We start from the raw sequence: 19,923 nt of genomic DNA on the forward strand, positions 1-19,923 counted from the left end.
TTTAAGTCCTATATAGATAACTCGTGTTACGGTGTTAATTTTGGGTTGAGAGAATATGTGCGTACAAGCCCCTATTGCCTTATTGTATAGGTGGTGACAGCAATTATGATAGAAAATATTTGGGTGGGGTGTAGAATCTAGGAGAGTAAGGGCTGTTTCACAATGAGCGGATGCCGTGTGTGACATCCGCTCCGTGAAAGAGTGCCAAGACCCGATGGAGACTGCAGAGGCACGGAGCATTAACATGACTGATAATGCTCCGTGCCTCTCTATGATCTCTTTACTACGAAATCACAGTGAGATAAAGTTGTCACTGTGATTTCGTAGTAAAGAGATAACAGAGAGGCACGGAGCATTATCAGTCATGTTAATGGTCCGTGCTTCTGCAGTCTGCATCGGGTCTTGGCACTCTTTCACGGAGCGGATGCCACGCATGGCCTCCGCTCGTGTGAAACAGCCCTAAGTTAGCATAATTCCATCATCTAGAATAGGTGGGTGGGAATTTATGTGGTAAATTGATGGGCCCACTAGTATAATTCACTCCCGTGACGTGACCTGAGAGTAGAGATCGTCACATATCTCATATTATGTAGTTTGTCAATCCATGAATTCAGTAGCTTGCAGTTTGACCTTGCTAACATATATTTCCCCTGCACCTGTCTGGCTTTATTTTGTCACTATTTTAGCAACTTTCTCAACATATATTTTTATTTAATTTTGATATATAAACATTTTTATGTATTTCCAAAGATTAAAAAAAAAAAATTCTACTTTAAATTGTAAGTTAGAATTACTATAGTTTAAAAATCTAGGAGGTGTATATTGAAAGAAATACCTAGCTTTTTAATGCAATTTAAACTTGCTGTTTTACTGATAATCAGGTTGTATAAGGCAAATTTCAGACGAGCATATCCTGCGCGGGAATCACACTCTGTGTTTCAGCGTGATTCCCCGTTATGGGCACTGGATACGAGTATAAGCATCACTGGGTATCACAAATGAGTTTTTGTGCTAGAACACAAACTGTGATCAAAATTTGCACGGTTCAAGACTGGTTGAGGAGTTAGAGATAAACAAGGTGGTGTTTTGGTAAACAAAAAAAAAAGAAAAAAAACGGTGACAAAGCATGGTGAGAAGGTGCGAAAATGAGGTAGGGTGTGTCAAAAAACATTAACCCTGTTTAATGCTACCATTGAAAAGGCAGATCTCAGTACTGCAAGGATTATTTTATTTTATGGTTTCACATACAAAAGATGCCTGATGAGGTAGTTATAATCTGTATCTTGGAGCTCAATCCCATTCTGGAAATCGCAAGTCAGGCCATGGAGGAAACGGCAGTGTGCTTTATGTTAGGAGTGGAGTAGTATGTTTGGAGCTGTCCTCTGTGGTGGGCCTCGGTCGGGATGGTACCGTATTTTTCGCCCTATAAGACGCACCCCCCCCCCCCCCCCAAAAGTGGGGAAAAAATAGCAGTGCCTCTTATGGGGCGAATGCTGCTGATTTTGAAGAATTTTCAATGATACACGCGCGGCGGGTGTATCAGCTGTGAGGGAGGAGGGGCTGGGGCCGGAATCTGCTTTTATAATGACAGCTGGGCCCGTGCAGTGACTGTATTCTACTACACGGGCCCCGCTCACTGTATAATCGTATCTGTAATAGTTAATTATGTATATAATTGCATAATCAGCGCCTGTATTACTTACAACTACAAGCGCTCAGTAGGTAGCAGAGAGGAGGCAGGCCGGGAGGACGGGCACTGGCAGCGTGAGTCACCGCGTCACACACCCGCGCCGCCGACTTTATGTGACTCACGCTGCCAGTGCCCGTCCTCCCGGCCTGCCTCCTCTCTGCTACCTACTGTGAGCGCTTGTAGTTGTAAGTAATACAGGCGCTGATTATGCAATTATATACATAATACGATACGATTATACAGTAAGCGGGGCCCGTGTAGTAGAATACAGTCACTGCACGGGCCCCGCTGTCATTATAAAAGCAGATGCAACCCCCAACCCCTGTATTGAGGGTCATTCACTACAGGGACACTGTTATGGAGGGGATCTGTGGAAGACACATAGCATAAGAATCTATATACGTGTCATCCACAGATCCCCCCCATAACTGTCAAACGGATCCCCATAACAGTGCCATCCAGAGACCCCAATAAGAGCCACCCACAGATCCCCCATAACAGTGCATCATCCATAGATCCCCATAACAGTGCGTCACCCACAGATCCTCCATAACAGTTCACCATTCACAGATCCCCCATAACAGTGCGCCATCCACAGACCACCATTAGTTCAAAACCCACCAAAAGCACACCTTTTGTTTTTTTTTCTCCTCAAAAACCTAGGTGCGTCTTATAGGGCAAAAAATAAGGTATGTTTCCTGGGTCTTGATGACTGCCTAGAAGGAATGGCAAGAAAAAAGACAGGGAACCAGTGTGTCACCCCTGAGACTAAGGGGTTACAAATGAATGTAGCATGTAATCTGGAGCTGTACAGGGAACCAGGTGCCCTTTAATTAATTGGTTTTGGGTTATTACTATCTCAGCCTTTTATGTGTAAGTGCCAGCTGATGGTGAGCGGTGTTACAGAAATGCTCAAGAGGGTTGTTCTCCATTTCCACCAGCGTGCTATGCTGTCTACCTCCCTCCAGGGTCACTGGAAAAAGTGTAGCTCCCATTAACTTATATGGGAGTTAGATAAACAACAGACATAAGCCGCTTCTCCGCAACTCCTGCCATAATTGGCAAGTGCTTACTAAGGATATTCCGATCTATGAAGTTTCTCTGGAGGGTTACATCTGAGGTAAAACATTCACTACAGTCTGAACATTAAAATGGCTTCGCTTCTTATGTTGAGCAAGAGCGGCTTTATGGCTGTAGCATTTCCCACATTCTGAACATGCAAATGGCTTCTCCCCTGTATGGATTAATTGATGATTAACTAGGACCGATTTCTGTCTAAAATACTTCCCACATTCAGAACATGAAAATGGCTTCTCCCCTGTGTGAGTTCTGTGATGTTTAACAAGATCGGACTTCTGGCTAAAACATTTGCCACATTCTGGACATGAAAACGGCTTCTCCCCTGTGTGACTTCTCAGGTGTTCCATGAGACTTGATTTTCTTGTGAAGCATTTCCCACACTCAGAACATAAAAATGGCTTTTCTCCTGTGTGAGTTCTCTGATGTTTAACAAGATCGGACTTCTGGCTAAAACATTTCCCACATTCTGAACATGAAAATGGTTCCTCCCCTGTGTGGATTATGCTATGTTCAAGAAGATGAGATTTCTTAGCAAAACATTTTCCACACTCAGAACATGAAAACGGCTTCCCCACTCCATGTATTACCTGATGTTTAACAGCGGCGGACTTATGGCTAAAACATTTCCCACAAACTGGACATGAAAATGGCTTCTCTCCTGTGTGAGTTCTTTGATGTTCAATAAGACATGATTTCCTTGCAAAACATTTCCCACATTCAGAACACGAAAATGGTTTCTCCCCTGTGTGACATTTCTGATGTTTAACAACATCCGATTTCTGGATGAAACATTTTCCACATTCTGGACATGAAAATGGCTTTACCCCTGTGTGAGTTTTCTGATGTTCAACAAGATTTGATTTTGTAGTGAAACATTTTCCACATTCTGAACATGGAAAAGGTTTCATCCCTGTATGAGTGATCTGATGTTTAAAAAGATCTTGCTTTCGGGTAAAACATCTCCCACATTCCACACATGAAAATGGCTTTACCCCAGAGTGAATTTTCTGATGTGTGACAAGAACAGATTTCTGCATAAAACATTTACCACATTCAGAACATGAAAATGGTTTCTCTCCTGTGTGAGTTCTTTGATGTACAATGAGATCTGATTTCTGTTGAAAACCTTTCTCACATTCTAGACATGAAAATGGCTCCTCTCCACGGTGCCTTCTTTGATGTTTAAAAAGAACTGATTTCTGGCGAAAACTTTTCCCACATTCTGAACATGAAAATGGTCTCTCATCTCTGTGAATTCTTTCATGCACTGAAAGATTAGATTTCTTGGTAAAACATTTCCCACATTCAGAACATGGAAATATTTTACCCTCTGAATCTCCGATACTGTGATCAACAATTTTATCAATCATTGATGGATCAGATGATGAAGATGGTTCCAAGTGATTAGTGGGATCAGTAAATAGATCTCTGCTGTGAAGACCCAAGGGTATATTTGTGGTAAGGATTGTTGGGGAATGTTCTCCATCACTGTCTTCTGTTATATTGTTATATCTGACTTCATAATCAGTAGATAAAACAAGATTTCCCACCAACTTTTTGGTACAGTCATCTGTTGGATATAAAAACAAATTTTATTTCACATTTTGCAAAATCCAATAGATAAAAACCATTTTCCTAACACTCTGAAAGGCACTGGTAAAAGTGTCACTTTGCACCGTGGACTGGTAATGTACTGACCTCATAATGTCCCAAAACAGGCACATACAGTTGCGAGAAAAAGTATGTGAACCCTTTGGAATGATATGGATTTCTGCACAAATTGGTCATAAAATGTGATCTGATCTTCATTAGTGTTGATCACGAATATTCGAATTTTTATCGCGAATATAGGTACTTCGAAAATTCACAAATATTTTGACTATAGTGATATATATTCGTAATGTCAAATATTCGATAATTTTTTTTTTTTTTTTTTTTATCAGTACACATGCTCCCTCCCTGCGTCTAGCTTGTGGGCCAAGAAGGCTGCACTATACTTGACATTAGTAGTGTTGTTTGCAAATTTTTTTATTTTTTTTATATATTAGACAAATTAGACAAAGACTATTAGACAAAGAAGATTATAGCACTATATTAGCTAAATTGCTCTATATTCGTTTTTTTCTAATATTCTCTATATTGCTATATATTCTTGTTTTAGAATATTACGAATATTCAAAAAAAAGAAGTTATAGCAAATATTCGGAAAAAAAACAAATATAGAGCAATTTAGCTAATATAGTGCTATAATATTCTTTGTCTAAAAGTTGAAAAATTCGCAATAAAAATTTGCATTACTAAAATTTGCATTACTAAAATTTGCATATTACACGATCATTACCTTGCTGATTTTTCGAGTAAAAAAATTGTAGAATATAACGAATATTCAAATTTGCGAATATTCAACGAATATTCTACAAAATATTTGCGAAATATTGCGAATTTGAATATGACCCCTGCCGCTCATCCCTAATCTTCATCTAAGTCACAACAATAGACAATCACAGTCTGCTTAAACTAATAACACACAAAGAATTAAAGGGATTCTGTCACCAGGTTTCACCCCCTCCAGATAAAAATATGGTTATGTTCAGGAAGCTTTAACCATTCCTAATGTGGTCTTATAAATGTAATCTGTAGGCTCATTTTGCTAAAAAATACACTATTACTAACCTGTCAGTCATAAAAATAAGGTGCCCAAGGGGATGTAAATGGATCCAAGCTGCTGCCCGCACCCGCTGCCGTTTGTGCCCAGCGCCGCCTCATAATCTTCTGTGACGCCTCCAGCTCTCCCTCCCCCCCTCCTGCTGTAACATCGCTGTGAAAGCCTCCCTTCTCCCTCTGTAACATCGCTGTGAGAGCCTCCTGCTCTCCCTCCCCCCTCCTCCCTCCTCCCGCTGTAACATCGCTGTGAAAGCCTCCTGCTCTCCCTCCCTCCCCCCTCCTCCTGCTGTAACATTGCAATGTTACAGCAGCAGGAGAAGGGGGGAGGGAGGGAGAGCAGGAGGCTTTCACAGCGATGTTACAGAGGGAGGAGGGAGGCTTTCACAGCGATGTTACAGCAGGAGGGGAGGAGGTAGGGAGAGCTGGAGGCGTCACAGAAGATTATGAGGTGGCGCTGGGCACAAACGGCAGCGGGTGAGGGCGGCAGCTTGGATCCATTTACATACCCTTGGGCACCTTATTTTTATGAATGACAAGTTAGTAATAGCGTATTTTTAGCAAAATTTGCCTACAGATTACATTTATAAGACCACATTAGGAATCGTGAAGGCACCCTGAACATAACCATATTTTTATCTTAAAGGGGTGAAACCTGGTGACAGAATCCCTTTAAATGTTACCATGTTTTTATTGAACACACCATGTAAACATTCACAGTGCAGATGGAAAAAGTATGTGAACCCTTGGATTTAATTACTGAGTTGAACCTCCTTTGGCAGCAAAAATTTCAACCAAACGTTTCCTGTAGTTGCAGATCAGACGTGCACAATGGTCAGGAGTAATTCTTGACTATTCCTCTTTACAGAACTGTTTCAGTTCAGCAATATTTTTGGGATGTCTGGTGTGAATCGCTTTCTTGAGGTCATGCCACAGCATCTCAATCAGGTTGAGGTCAGGACTCTGACTGGGCCACTCCAGAAGGCGTATTTTCTTCTGTTTAAGCCATTCTGTTGTTGATTTACTTCTACAGGTCCTTCTAAAAAAATTTGCATATTGTGATAAAGTTCATTATTTTCTGTAATATACTGATAAACATTATACTTTCATATATTTTAGATTCATTACACACAACTGAAGTAGTTCAAGCCTTTTATTGTTTTAATATTGATGATTTTGGCATACAGCTCATGAAAACCCCAAATTCCTATCTAAAAAAATTAGCATATCATGAAAAGGTTCTCTAAATGAGCTATTAACCTAATCATCTGAATCAACTAATTAACTCTAAACACCTGCAAAAGATTCCTGAGGCTTTTAAAAACTCCCAGCCTGGTTTATTACTCAAAACCGCAATCATGGGTAAGACTGCCGACCTGACTGCTGTCCAGAAGGCCATCATTGACACCCTCAAGCAAGAGGGTAAGACACAGAAATAAATTTCTGAACGAATAGGCTGTACCCAGAGTGCTGTATCAAGGCACCTCAGTGGGAAGTCTGTGGGAAGGAAAAAGTGTGTCAGAAAACGCTGCACAACGAGAAGAGGTGACCGGACCCTGAGGAAGATTGTGGAGAAGGACCGATTCCAGACCTTGGGGGACCTGGAGTAGAAACATCCAGAGCCACCGTGTACAGGCGTGTGCAGGAAATGGGCTACAGGTGCCGCATTCTCCAGGTCAAGCCACTTTTCAACCAGAAACAGCGGCAGAAGGGCCTGACCTGGGCTACAGAGAAGCATCACTGGACTGTTGCTCAGTGGTCTAAAGTACTTTTTTCGGATGAAAGCAAATTTTGCATGTCATTCAGAAATCAAGGTGCCAGAGTCTGGAGGAAGACTGGGGAGAGGGAAATGCCAAAATGCCTGAAGTCCAGTGTCAAGTACCCAGAGTCAGTGATGGTCTGGGGTGCCATGTCAGCTGCTGGTGTTGGTCCACTGTGTTTTATCAAGGGCAGGGTCAATGCAGCTAGCTATCAGGAGATTTTGGAGCACTTCATGCTTCCATCTGCTGAAAAGCTTTATGGAGATGAAGATTTCATTTTTCAGCACGACCTGGCACCTGCTCACAGTGCCAAAACCACTGGTAAATGGTTTACTGACCATGGTATTACTGTGCTCAATTGGCCTGCCAACTCTCCTGACCTGAACCCCATAGAGAATCTGTGGGATATTGGGAAGAGAAAGTTGAGAGACGCAAGACCCAACACTCTGAATGAGCTTAAGGCCGCTATCGAAGCATCCTGGGCCTCCATAACACCTCAGCAGTGCCACAGGCTGATTGCCTCCATGCCACGCCGCATTGAAGCAGTCATTTCTGCAAAAGGATTCCCGACCAAGTATTGAGTGCATAACTGAACATAATTATTTGAAGGTTGACTTTTTTTGTATTAAAAACACTTTTCTTTTATTGGTCGGATGAAATATGCTAATTTTTAGAGATAGGAATTTTGGGTTTTCATGAGCTGTATGCCAAAATCATCAATATTAAAACAATAAAAGGCTTGAACTACTTCAGTTGTGTGTAATAAATCTAAAATATATGAAAGTCTAATGTTTATCAGTACATTACAGAAAATAATGAACTTTATCACAATATACTATTTTTTTTAGAAGGACCTGTATGCTTTCGGTCGTTGTCCTGTTGCAACACCCGTCTTCTGCTGAGCTTCTGCTGGTGGACAGATGTCCTTAAGTTCTCCTGCAAAATGTCTTGATAAAGTTGGGAATTAATTTTTCCTTCGATGATAGCAATCCGTCCAGGCCCTGATGCAGCAAAGCAGCCCCAAACCATGATGCCCCCACCACCATACTTCACAGTTGGGATGAGGTTTTGATGTTGGTGTGCTATGCCTCTTTTTCTCCACACATAGTGTTGTGTGTTTCTTCCAAACAACCCAACTTTGGTTTCATCTGTCCACAGAATATTTTGCCAGTACTGCTGTGGAACATCCAGGTGCTCTTGTGCAAACTGTAAAGTGCAGCAATGTTTTTTTGGACAGCAGTGGCTTCCTCTGTGGTATCCTCCCATGAAATCTATTCTTGTTTAGTGTTTTACGTATCGTAGATTCGCTAACAGGCATAAGACTTTTGTAAGTCTTTAGCTGACACTCTAAGATTCTTCTTCACCTCATTAGGCAGTCTGTTCTGTGCTCTTGCAGTCATCTTTACAGGACAGCCACTGTTAGGGAGAGTAGCAGCAGTGCTGAACTTTCTCTATTTATAGACAATTAGTTTTACTGTGGACTGATGAACAGCAAGGCTTTTGGAGATACTTTTATAACAATTCTTAATCGTAGGTCTTCTGAGAGCTCTTTTGTGTGAGGCATCATTCACATCAGGCAATGCTTCTTGTGAAAAGCAAACCCAGAACTGGTGTGTGTTTTTTATAAGTCAGGGCAGCTGTAACCATCACCTCCAATCTCATCTCATTGATTGGACTCCAGTTGGCTGACACCTTACTCCAATTAGCTCTTGGAGATGTCATTAGTCTAGGGGTTCACATACTTTTTCCACCTGCACTGTGAATATTTACATGGGATTGTCTATTGTTGTGACATTTTATGACTAATTTGTGCAGAAATCCTTATCATTCCAAACTGTTCATATACGTTTTCTTGCAACTGTACATAACCTGAACCACAGCTTCTCTATCTACATTCATTGTTATAATGATCTAACTTGCATCTAAGTCCCACTCAAAGCAAGGATTTCAGCTCTGGATTTCCATTTTGATCTAGCCATGCTCGGTGTCCACACAATCCCCCTCCTGTCCTCTCTGCAATGATCTCCTGAAACTCACCTCAGCTCCACAGTCTCTGTCATAACCAACAATGAGCTTGTCTAAAGCATGCATGCCACATTTTAAGTAAAGTTTACAGCTTCTAAACTAATACAAGAAATTACACAGCAAACCTCTGAAAGTTGACACCTGGGACCCCTGCTGATCAGCTGTTTTGAGAAGGCATCAGCGTTCCTGTGAGCACTGCTGCCTTCTCACAGCTTACGAAGCACAGCACCTTACATTGTATAGCGGCTGTGTTTGGTATTACGCTCAGCCCTATTCACGTGAATGAGGCAAATCTTCTCCTAGCCACGTGACCAATGAAGGTGTCATCACTGACCTAGGAAAAGCTGAGAGAAGGCCTTGGTGCTCACAGGAGTGCTGCTGCTTTCTCAAACAGCTGATCGGTAGGGTTCCCAGGTGTCGGACCCTCACCAATCAGATACTGATGACCTATCCAGAGGATAGGTCATCAGTATAATAATCTCAGAAAACTCCTTTAAAAGGGCATCTGTCAGCAGATTTGTACCTATGAAAACGGCTGATCTGTTACATGTGCGCTTGGCAGCTGAGGGCATCTGTGTTGGTCCCATGTACATATGTGCCCGCATTGCTAAGAAAAATTAAGATAATAATATATGAAAATGAGCCTCTAGGAGCAATGGGGGCATTTACTTTACTCCTGGAGGGTCCACTCTCTGCAACTGCAGTGCCATCTGCAATTTAAATGACAGGGCAAGACAGTGAAAACATCATCATCCCTGACCCTGTCAATGAAAGTGGATAGGGCACGGCAGTTGCAGAGGGGTCAGAATCCCTAGGTGTAATGGCAATGCCCCCGTTGCTCCTAGAGACTCATTTGCATATATTAAAACTTACTTTTTATCAGAAATGCAGGCATATATAAACATGGGACCAACACAGATGCCTTTATCTGCCAAGCGCACAGGTTGTTACCAATCATTTGTATGTCAGCCCTTGGCTATGTGTCTTAATATTCTACTGTAATATTCTGGCTGAAGCAATTTGTATGACAAAACTTGCAAAACAATTCCACATGCACTGTCTAGTCATCTGTTTTATAGATGACTAGACATTAAGACCATTACAATAACGGGCGCTAGAAAAGTAGTGCATAAACATTAGTAGGAACAGTCTATATTACATGGCAAGGGAACTTGACCACACTGACTGGTGGCTGGGGCTGGTGGCTGAGACTGACGGCCGTGGCTGAGACTGCTGGCACTGACTGGTGGCTGAGGCTAAGACTGGTGGCTGTGATTGCTGGCTGCGGATGGTGGCCGAAACTGCTGGCACTGACTGGTGGTGGTGGCTGAGACTGCTGGCATTGACTGGTGGCTGTGGCTGAGACTGATGGCACTGACTGGTGGCTATAGCGGAGACTGCTGGCTGCAGCTTGTGGCGGAGACTACTGGCACTAACTGGTGGCTGTGGCACTGACTGATGGTTAAGATGGCTGGTACTGACTGGTGGCTGACCCTGTGACTGGTGGTTGTGGCTGTATGACTGGCACTGACTGCTGGTGCTGAGACTGCTGGTAGTGACTGGTAGGTCAGACTGCTGACAGGGGCTCTTCTCTAGATGGCTGATAGTGCTCTGACTGACTAACATAAATGGTGGCTGGGACTGACAAACAGAAATAGTGGAGCTCCGACCTGCTTGCCGGCGCGTGTGTGGGCAGTGCAGTCGGCATATGGAGCGCCGTTTCCCGATTGGTCAGCATGCTGGTGTGAGCGGTGCGGGGTGTTATTAATTAGGTTATTCCTGCAGTATAGAAATCTTTTGCTAAAGGTAGTTGTGCATTGTGTGTGTGTGTGTGTGTGTGTGTGTGTGTGTATATATATATATATATATATATATATATATGTATTAATCTTTTTATTAGGCAAGGTAACAAAAAAATGGCTGTTCTGGCACAGTTTTTATTATTTGTCTAAAGCATGCATGCCGCATATTTGTTGTTTTTATAGAGCAGGTCATAACGACGTGGCGATACCTAATAAGTCTATTTTTGTAATTTTATTTTGGATATACACAATAAAAAAAAATTGAAAAAAAAACATGTTTTTGTGTTTCCATTTACTGAAAGACATATTTTTGGGTGAGGTAGGTTTCATTTTTTGCTGGCAGAGATGATGGTTTGATTGGTATCATTTTGGGGCACATATGAATTTTTGATCGCTTGGTATTGCACTTTTTGTGATGTAAGGTGCTAAAAAAAATTGTTAACAAATTTTTTATTTTATTTTTTAAGGCGTTCTCCAGATGGGTTGGATCACATTCTATTTTTATAGAGCAGGTTGTTATAGACACAGCGATGCCTAATATGTGCATTTTTTTTATTTTACACAATAAAAGCATTTTTGAAAAACAAAATCATGTTTTTGTGTTTCCATTTTCTGAAAGCCATTTTTTTTTTAATATTTTTTGGCCGACTGTCTTACATAGGGTCTCATTTTTTGCAGGATGAGATGATGGTTTGATTGGTACCATTATGGGGCACATATCACTTTTTTATTGCTTGGTATTACACTTTTTGTGATGGAAGGTGATAAAAAAAAATGATGATTACACTTACCGGTAATCGGATTTTCCTGACCCCACGACAGCACCACTGAGAGATGGCTCCGCCTCCACGGACAGGAAACCTGTAGCATAAAAAGGTGGAGCCACTCTCCCACCTCAGTGGGTTTACAGAGTATGAGAGGGACTCCCCTTTTGGTTAATACAATATATATATATATAATTATTTTTTTTGCATCACACCACGTGAAATTTAACACCAACCACCACCTTAGGGAGGGAATTAGACAGGTGCTGTCGTGGGGTCAGGGAAATCCGATTATCAGTAAGTGTAATCATCATTTTTTCCCCTCCCCCACGACAGCACCACTGAGAGAGATTACATAGAATTCAAGGGTGGGTGACAACTTCTAACACCTTTGTACCAAAAAGGAGGTCAGAGATGGAGTCAAGCTGAAGTCTATAGTGCCTATAGAAAGTAGAGGGAGAAGCCCACGTGGCAGCCCTGCAGATTTGGTCAATTGAAACGCTGGACCTTTCTGCCCAGGAGGTAGACACCGCCCTAGTAGAGTGAGCCTTCAAGGATAGTGCAGGAGAAAACCCAGAACAAGAGTAGGCTAAAGAAATTAGCTCTCGAATCCACCTAGCGATGGTACTCTTAGAGGCAGCATTACCTTTTCTAGCCCCAGTGTACAAGACCAATAAAGACGAGGATTTTCTCCAGTCCTTGGTTTTCCCTAGGTACTGGATCAGGCATCTTCTTACGTCTAATAGATGCCATTTTTCTTCATCCTCAGATTTTGGGTCTGGAAAAAAAAAAACTGGGAGAACTATCTCCTGTAATCTGTTGGCCTTAGAAGGGACTTTAGGAAAGAATTTTGGATCTGGTCTTACTATCACCCTATCCTCGCGTATGGTCATAAACGGGGAATTAATAAATAGGGCCTGAAGCTCGCTAACTCTTCGCGCCGAAGTAAGAGCTATCAACATAACTAACTTTAGCGTGAGATTTGTCATAGAGCTATCCTCAATGGGCTCAAATGGATAACTAGTCAAAGCTTTTAATACTAAATTCAAGTCCCAGGGGGGAAATCTAGGTCCCTTAAGCGTAGAACCCCTCCTTAATTAAGTGCGCCCTTTCAATCTCAATGCCGTAAGATGCAAGGACTCCACCTCTGGGTGCATTACTGGGCCCTGCCTCAGGAGATTCGGAATCTCGGGAAGAACCCACGGTTCTGCTACTGACATGGACCTGAGAAGAGAGAACCATGCCCTCCTTGGCCAAAAGGGGGCGATTACTATCATGTCCGATTTCTCCTCCCTTATTTTCTTGAGAACTCTGGGTAGGATCTGAAAAAGGCATATCCTTGATGAAACTTCCATTCTAGGAGGAAGGCATCCACCCCAAACGGGGATTCGTAAGGACTGAGAGAGCAAAACTTTCCCACCTGCCTGTTCCCCCTGGTGGCAAAAAGATCTATTTCCGGGACACCCCATAATTCCACGATCTTTGCAAATATTGATGGGTCTAGGGACCACTCTCCCTGTCTCAAACGATGACTGCTTAAAAAGTCGGCCTGGACATTCTCCTTCCCTTTTATATGCAGAGCGGATATGTGAGTTAAATTAACTTCTATCTCTGAGAATATCCTCTCCGTTTCCCTCATTAAAGGGATTTGGTACCTCCCTGATGGTTCAGGTATGACACCACCGTTCTGTTGTCTGACATAATCCTGACATGCTGGTGCTGTAGCTCTGGAAGGGCTGCTCTTAAAGCTAGTAACACTGCTCTCAATTCCTTTCTTTTGGAAGAGAATTGTCTCTGCAATGGGGACCAGTTTCCCTGCCTTAACTGACCCCGGAAATGTGCGCCCCACCGCCATGGGCTGGCATCTATCGTAATCACTACCGGATTGGGGTAATTCCACAGGATACCCTGTTCTAAATTCTTTACCTCCAACCACCAGTTGAGGGAGATAAGAGTCTTCCGGCAGAGATTCTTTTGGGAGTCCAAGGTGATTCCCTTTCGTCTTGTTATGTCCAATATTTCCTCCTGCAAATGTCTTGAATGAAACTGTGCCCATCGTACCGCTGGAATACAGGCAGTCATTAACCCTAGTAGGGACATGGCCTTCTGGACTGACATATTCGGATTTTCCTGAGCTCCCCGGGGCTTCGTTCTGGATTCTGTTTATCTTTCCTGATGGAAGAAAAGTCCTTTGTTGCAAGGAGTCCAGCTGCAACCCTAAGAATGTCTGGCTTGTGCTGGGTTCTAACCTGGATTTCTTTATATTGATTATCCAGCCCAGATGCTCCAGGAATTGAATCACTGTTTGGATGGAGCTCCGACACTTCTCCCGCGACTTTGCTATAATCAGGAAGTCGTCTAGATAGGGCAGAAAAATATCTTCCTTCCGAATAAAAGAGGCCACCTCTGCCATCACCTTGGTAAAGGTTCTTGGTGCAGTCGACAGGCCGAATGGCATGGCCTGAAACTGTAGGTGTCTGGTTCCCCTGTTCTCTGCAACCGCCACCCTCAGAAATTTTTGAAAGAGGGGATGCATCGGGATATGTAGATATGCGTCTTTCAAATCTAACACCGCCATGAAACATCCCTGAAAAACTAAATGAATTGCAGACTTTATGGTCTCCATCTTGAATTTCTTTATAACTAGAGACTTCACCAAGAACAGACTCGAGTAGAAGCAATTCCCCCACTCTGCTCTTGGCACCGGTACTAACACCCTTTTTTCTATCAGCTGATCCACTTCCCTTGACAATTTTTCGGATTCTTTTGTAACCACAAATCTTTGAGGACAATGTCCTCTGAACTGCAGTTTTAAGCCCTCTGTCACAATATCGGTCACCCATTTTCCTGCAATTTCTCTCCAGGCAGAAGGAAAGAATTTTAGTCTCCCTCCTACCTGTAGCCTGATGTCATTTTTTTTGACAACTTGTCCTTCTGGGAGGAGGAGGAATTTCCGAACATAAAGCCCCTACTGCCTGACCCCCTGGGTCTGGGAAACTGATCTCTGTCCCCCGACTGTCTCTTTCCTTGAAATCTAGATGCATTCTGAAAGGGACATCTGTATGGTCTAAACTGTGAGAAGGAGGATTCTTGAGGCATTCTATTTTTTCTATCTGCTGCCTTCTCTAGGAGGGCATCAAGCTCTGGGCCAAACAGAAACTGTCCCTGACAGGGAATACTACACAAGCGTTGTTTAGAGGCCATGTCTCCTCCCCTCCAGTTCTTCAGCCAAAGGGCTCTACGGGCAGAGTTTGAAGTGGAAGCAGACCTAGCTGACAATTGAACTGCCTCAACCGAAGCATCGGATAAAAAAAGCAGCCGCCTTCTGTAAGGTTGGCAATGAATTTAAAATCTGATCCCTAGGGCACTTATCCCTTAACTGTCCTTCTAGTCTTTCAAGCCATAAGGCTAAGGACCTGGCTGTAACTGTCGCTACTATGTTTGGTCTGAAGGAAGCTGTAGATGCTTCCCAAGTATTTTTGAGACAAGAGTCTATCTTTTTATCTAGTGGATACTTTAAAAATCCCATATCTTCAAACGGTAAGAAAGATCTTCTGGAAACTTTAGAAATGACCACGTCCAGTCTAGGTGCCTTATCCTATGATGTAGTGGCTTCCTCCTCAAAGGGGTATTTTCTCTTAAAATTCTTACTTACAAAGGCTTTTTGTCTGGTTTCTTCCATTCCTTTTCTATTAGGGCTGATATACTCTTATGTAAAGGAAAACATCTTCTTTTCGCGTAATCCCTCAAAGACTGTGTCTGCCATAGACCTGTCCTCCTTGACGTCTTCTAGCTCTAGCGTAGCCCTAATAGTTTTAAGTAATTTTTCCGTATCTGTTACTGGGAACCGAAATTTTTTCTCTTGCTCCTCTTCCGCGAAGGACGAATCCTCCGACCTCTCATCCCTATCTTCCTCACTAATGCCTATAGATTCCACATCCGAATTTGTCTTTTCTACTGATCTTTTAGTTTTTTTATGTTTTAAGGGATCCCTTAACTTCCGACTTAATCAATTCTCTAATGTCCTTAATGAAATTTATTTGGGGATTCTTCTGCCAGGGTCTTTTCAATACATTCCTGACATCATTTCTTGGCATACGAAGAAGACAAGGGGCATCTACACAATGCACATTCCTTATTTTTCTTTTTTGACACGGCTTTTTTAGGTGCCATCTAAAAAACCAAATAATAGATACGAAAAACATACATCAGTATCCTCATTAACCTTTGTATCTTACCCCCTCAGAAGCTCTTTATGCCGGTGTCTGTTTTTCTGACTCTGCTTCTTCCGGCCTCTTGTCCTCTTCCATGATATTCCTAGAGGCATAGAGGTTAAGATTCAGTATACTGCAGGGAACAGCACCTCTCCTTGGAGAGTTCCACATGTTCCCTGGGAGCGCTGTGCTGAAACCATCTGGGGTTATCACCCTTCTTGATCCGCCACTGACGAACGCTTTTGCTAGAGAAGGAGAAATAACTGATAGCCCAGAGTTAGCAGTTAAACATCCACAGCAGACCTCAATGGTGTCTGCACTCCGAGAACGCTGAATCTGTCTGCTCTCTATTTTATTTCCGGTCACCCGACCGGAACTAGTCTGTGGAACGCACGTCTTACCTGACGTAATTCCTGCGACTTCCGGTTTGGCGCTCTGGCGCGCTCCACTGCTCCTGCAGCACAGTCTGCAGCCCACACGGGGTGCGCGCCCGGGACAACAGCCCTCTGGCGTGTCCTCCATGAGCCGCTCTCCTGTTCTGCGGCTCCCACGTGGTCTCACTCCTTTGAGGGACCGGTGTCCTCAGCCTCCGGACGAAGGTCGGCCCGGATCAGCCTCCGGACGAAGGTCAGGCCGGACCAACCCCCGTCCTTAAGGTAAAAAAGACCCGGCACCCGGTCTCAGGCTGGTAAGACCCATGGCTCTCTAGGCTTTCCAAGCCATGGGTCCCTAGGAGAAAAACTGCTACAAGCCTCCTGCTCCAGGGACAGGAAACCTCACTGAGGTGGGAGAGTGGCTCCACCTTTTTATGCTACAGGTTTCCTGTCCGTGGAGGCAGAGCCATCTCTCAGTGGTGCTGTCGTGGGGGAGGGGGAAAATAGATTTTTTGGGCACATATTAATTTTTTCATGGTGTTCACCAGATGGGTTGAATCACATGCTATTTTATAGAGCAGGTCATTCCGGACATGACAATACCTAATATGTGCATTTTTTTTTTAAACTATTTTATTCAATAAAAGCATGTTTGAAAAAAAAAAAATCATGTTTTTGTGTCTCCATTTTCTGAAAGCCGTATTTTTTATTTATTTTTGGGACGATTGGCTTATGAAGGGGCTCATTTTTTGTGGGATGAGGTCACGGTTTGATTGGTGCTAATTTTGGATACATAAGACGTTTTTGATCCCTTTGTATACCATTTTTGGGGAAGTGCGGTGGGCAAAATTGCAATTCCGTCATAGTTTTTATTTTCTTTTTTTTTTATGGTGTTCACCATGTGGTAAAAGTAACCTGATCCTTTTATAGATCAGGTACTTACGGACGCGGCGATAAAAAACATGTTTAGTGTTTTTTGTTTTTTAAATTTTTAACCAATTATGTGCGTTTAATATCCCATATTATTTAATATCTTTATCAGCGAAATTGCAGAAGGCCTCGATGGTAAGGTGTGTCTTTTTGCTGATGACACAAAGATTTGTAACAGGGTTGATGTTCCTGGAGGGATACACCAAATGGAAAAGGATTTAGGAAAACTAGAGGAATGGTCAAAAATCTGGCAACTAAAATTTAATGTTGATAAGTGCAAGATAATGAACTTGGGGCGTAAAAACCAGAGAGCAGAATATAAAATCAGTGATACAGTTCTAACCTCAGTATCTGAGGAAAGGGATTTAGGGGTCATTATTTCAGAAGACTTAAAGGTAGGCAGACAATGTCATAGAGCAGCAGGAAATGCTAGCAGAATGCTTGGGTGTATAGGGAGAGGCATTAACAGTAGAAAGAGGGAGGTGCTCATGCCGCTCTACAGAGCACTAGTGAGACCTCATTTGGAGTATTGTGCGCAGTACTGGAGACCATATCTCCAGAAGGGTATTGATACTTTGTTCAGAGAAGAGCTGTGACCTCAGCGCAGGTCCTGCTGAATGAAGACAGAAAGTCCTTCTATCTTCATTCAGCAGGATCTGCGCTGACGTCACCGTGGTCATCACGTGGTGAGCACGATAACGTCTGCGCAGGTCCTTTTGCAGGTCCTGCAAGAAGAAGAAAGAAGACTATAACAGCTGCGCGATCAAGTGGATGAGGTAAGTAATTTTTTTTTAGCCCTTAATGGACATTTTACTTAGCACTCTGTATTAAAGAATGCTATTATTTTCCATTATAACCATGTTATAATGGAAAATAATATAGTAAATGGACATTAATGGGGTCCCGGGGCTCATTTCATCATCTCCTTAGCAACCATGTGTGAAAACTAGGGGTGCACCGAAATGAAAATTCTGATCCGAAACCGAAAATTCAGGATGCCCTTGACCGAAAACCAAAACTGCCTTTTTGCCCAAATACTTTTAAAATACTTTTTTAAGTAAAAAAAAAAAAAGGAAAGTGAATTAAAATATAAAGTTAAACAGATACATAGATATTATACACACAATGCCACCCAAAGTGGTTATTTTAAAAAAAATGTCACTCTCCCCCCCCTCCCTCCCTTGTCACTCTCCCCCTCCCTCCTTTGTCACTCTCTTCCCCCTCTCCCTCCCTTGTCACTCTCTTCCCCCTCTCCCTCCCTTGTCACTCTTATTCTACCCCCCCTCCCTTGTCACTCTCATTCTACCCCCTCCCTTGTCACTCTCATTCTACCCCCTCCCTTGTCACTCTCATTCTACCCCCCCTTGTCACTCTCATTCTACCCCCCCTTGTCACTCTCATTCTACTCCCCCCCTCCCTTGTCACTCTCATTCTACCCCCCCTCCCTTGTCACTCTCATTCTACCCCCCCTCCCTTGTCACTCTCATTTTACACCCCCCCCTTGTCACTCTCATTTTACACCCCCCCCTTGTCACTCTCATTTTACACCCCCCCCCCTTGTCACTCTCATTTTACACACCCCCTTGTCACTCATTTTACACACCCCCTTGTCACTCTCATTTTACACACCCCCTCCCCCTCCCTTGTCACCTCTAGTGTAGCCTGTGTAGCGTGGCCGAGCTCTGTTCGGTCCGCGGTACAGGAGCATTTGTTTCTTGTACCCGGCCGGACTGAAAGGAAGTGCACACTAAGTGAGCACTTCCTGTCAGTCCGGCCGGGTACAGGAAACAAAAGCTCCTGTACCGCGAAACGAACAGAGCTCGGCCACGCTACACTAACAACAGCAGTAGCACAGAGCAGACACAGCAGGCTGCGCAGCACTGAGCCGGAAATTCTTTAGAGCGGCAAGCGTTTAGGAGGCACAGCATGAGGGGCGCCGCCGGCTGGCCGCCCGAACGTATATAACCAACCATATTTTCTGCCGATATGTACCAATATCGGCCGAAATGGATTAGGCCCATTTCCGGCCGCCGGAATTTCGGTGCACCCCTAGTGAAAACCGATTTTCACGCAGCCCCATTCATTTCTATGGGGCCTGCGTTGCGTGAAAAACGCAGAATATAGAACATGCTGCGATTTTTATCCAGAGCACAAGTGATGCGTGAAAAACATTGCTCATGCACACAGCCCCATTGAAATGAATGGGTCAGAATTCAGTGCGAGTGCAATGCACATTGCACCCGCACGGAAAACTCGCCCGTGTGAAAGGGGCCTAACAAGAAATGTGATGGTAGACAGTACTGTGGAGACAGAATACGGCCCATGTGACTCTTTTTCATAATTTAATAATGATCACTCACCACTGCAGATATCTGTACAAGTTTCCTCCCCCTCAGACTTGGTTACACTTGCATACGACTCTTCTTCTGTTATAACCTCCTGTTTGATATCAGACACTTGTTTAACCTATTTTGTCAAATATAAAACAACAATTATAAAAACAGAAGATTAAGAACAAACCAAAAACACTCATAACCAACTAAAAGTCTACATCCCAACACCAGAATATATTTATATAGCTTAGGCATAAAACTCTAGTACATCCTACACATAAAAATATTAC

General features: G+C 43.1%; 1 protein-coding gene across 1 annotated transcript in view; it reads right to left on the reverse strand.

Annotated features, from left to right (window-relative positions):
* Nucleotides 1-2,263: 2,263 nt before the first annotated feature.
* The window catches only part of LOC122941327 (oocyte zinc finger protein XlCOF6-like), a 59,675-nt gene continuing 42,015 nt past the window's right edge, over nt 2,264-19,923 (reverse strand). Inside the window, exons 8-9 of the mRNA XM_044298458.1 lie at nt 19,661-19,766; nt 2,264-4,340 (exon numbers count right to left, since the gene is read on the reverse strand). Of these exons, the coding sequence (XP_044154393.1) occupies nt 2,800-4,340; nt 19,661-19,766 (1,647 nt within the window). The 3' untranslated portion in view covers nt 2,264-2,799. The remainder of the gene's footprint in view (nt 4,341-19,660; nt 19,767-19,923) is intronic.

Source organism: Bufo gargarizans, chromosome 6 (genome assembly GCF_014858855.1).
Source record: "Bufo gargarizans isolate SCDJY-AF-19 chromosome 6, ASM1485885v1, whole genome shotgun sequence".
NCBI lineage: Eukaryota > Metazoa > Chordata > Amphibia > Anura > Bufonidae > Bufo > Bufo gargarizans.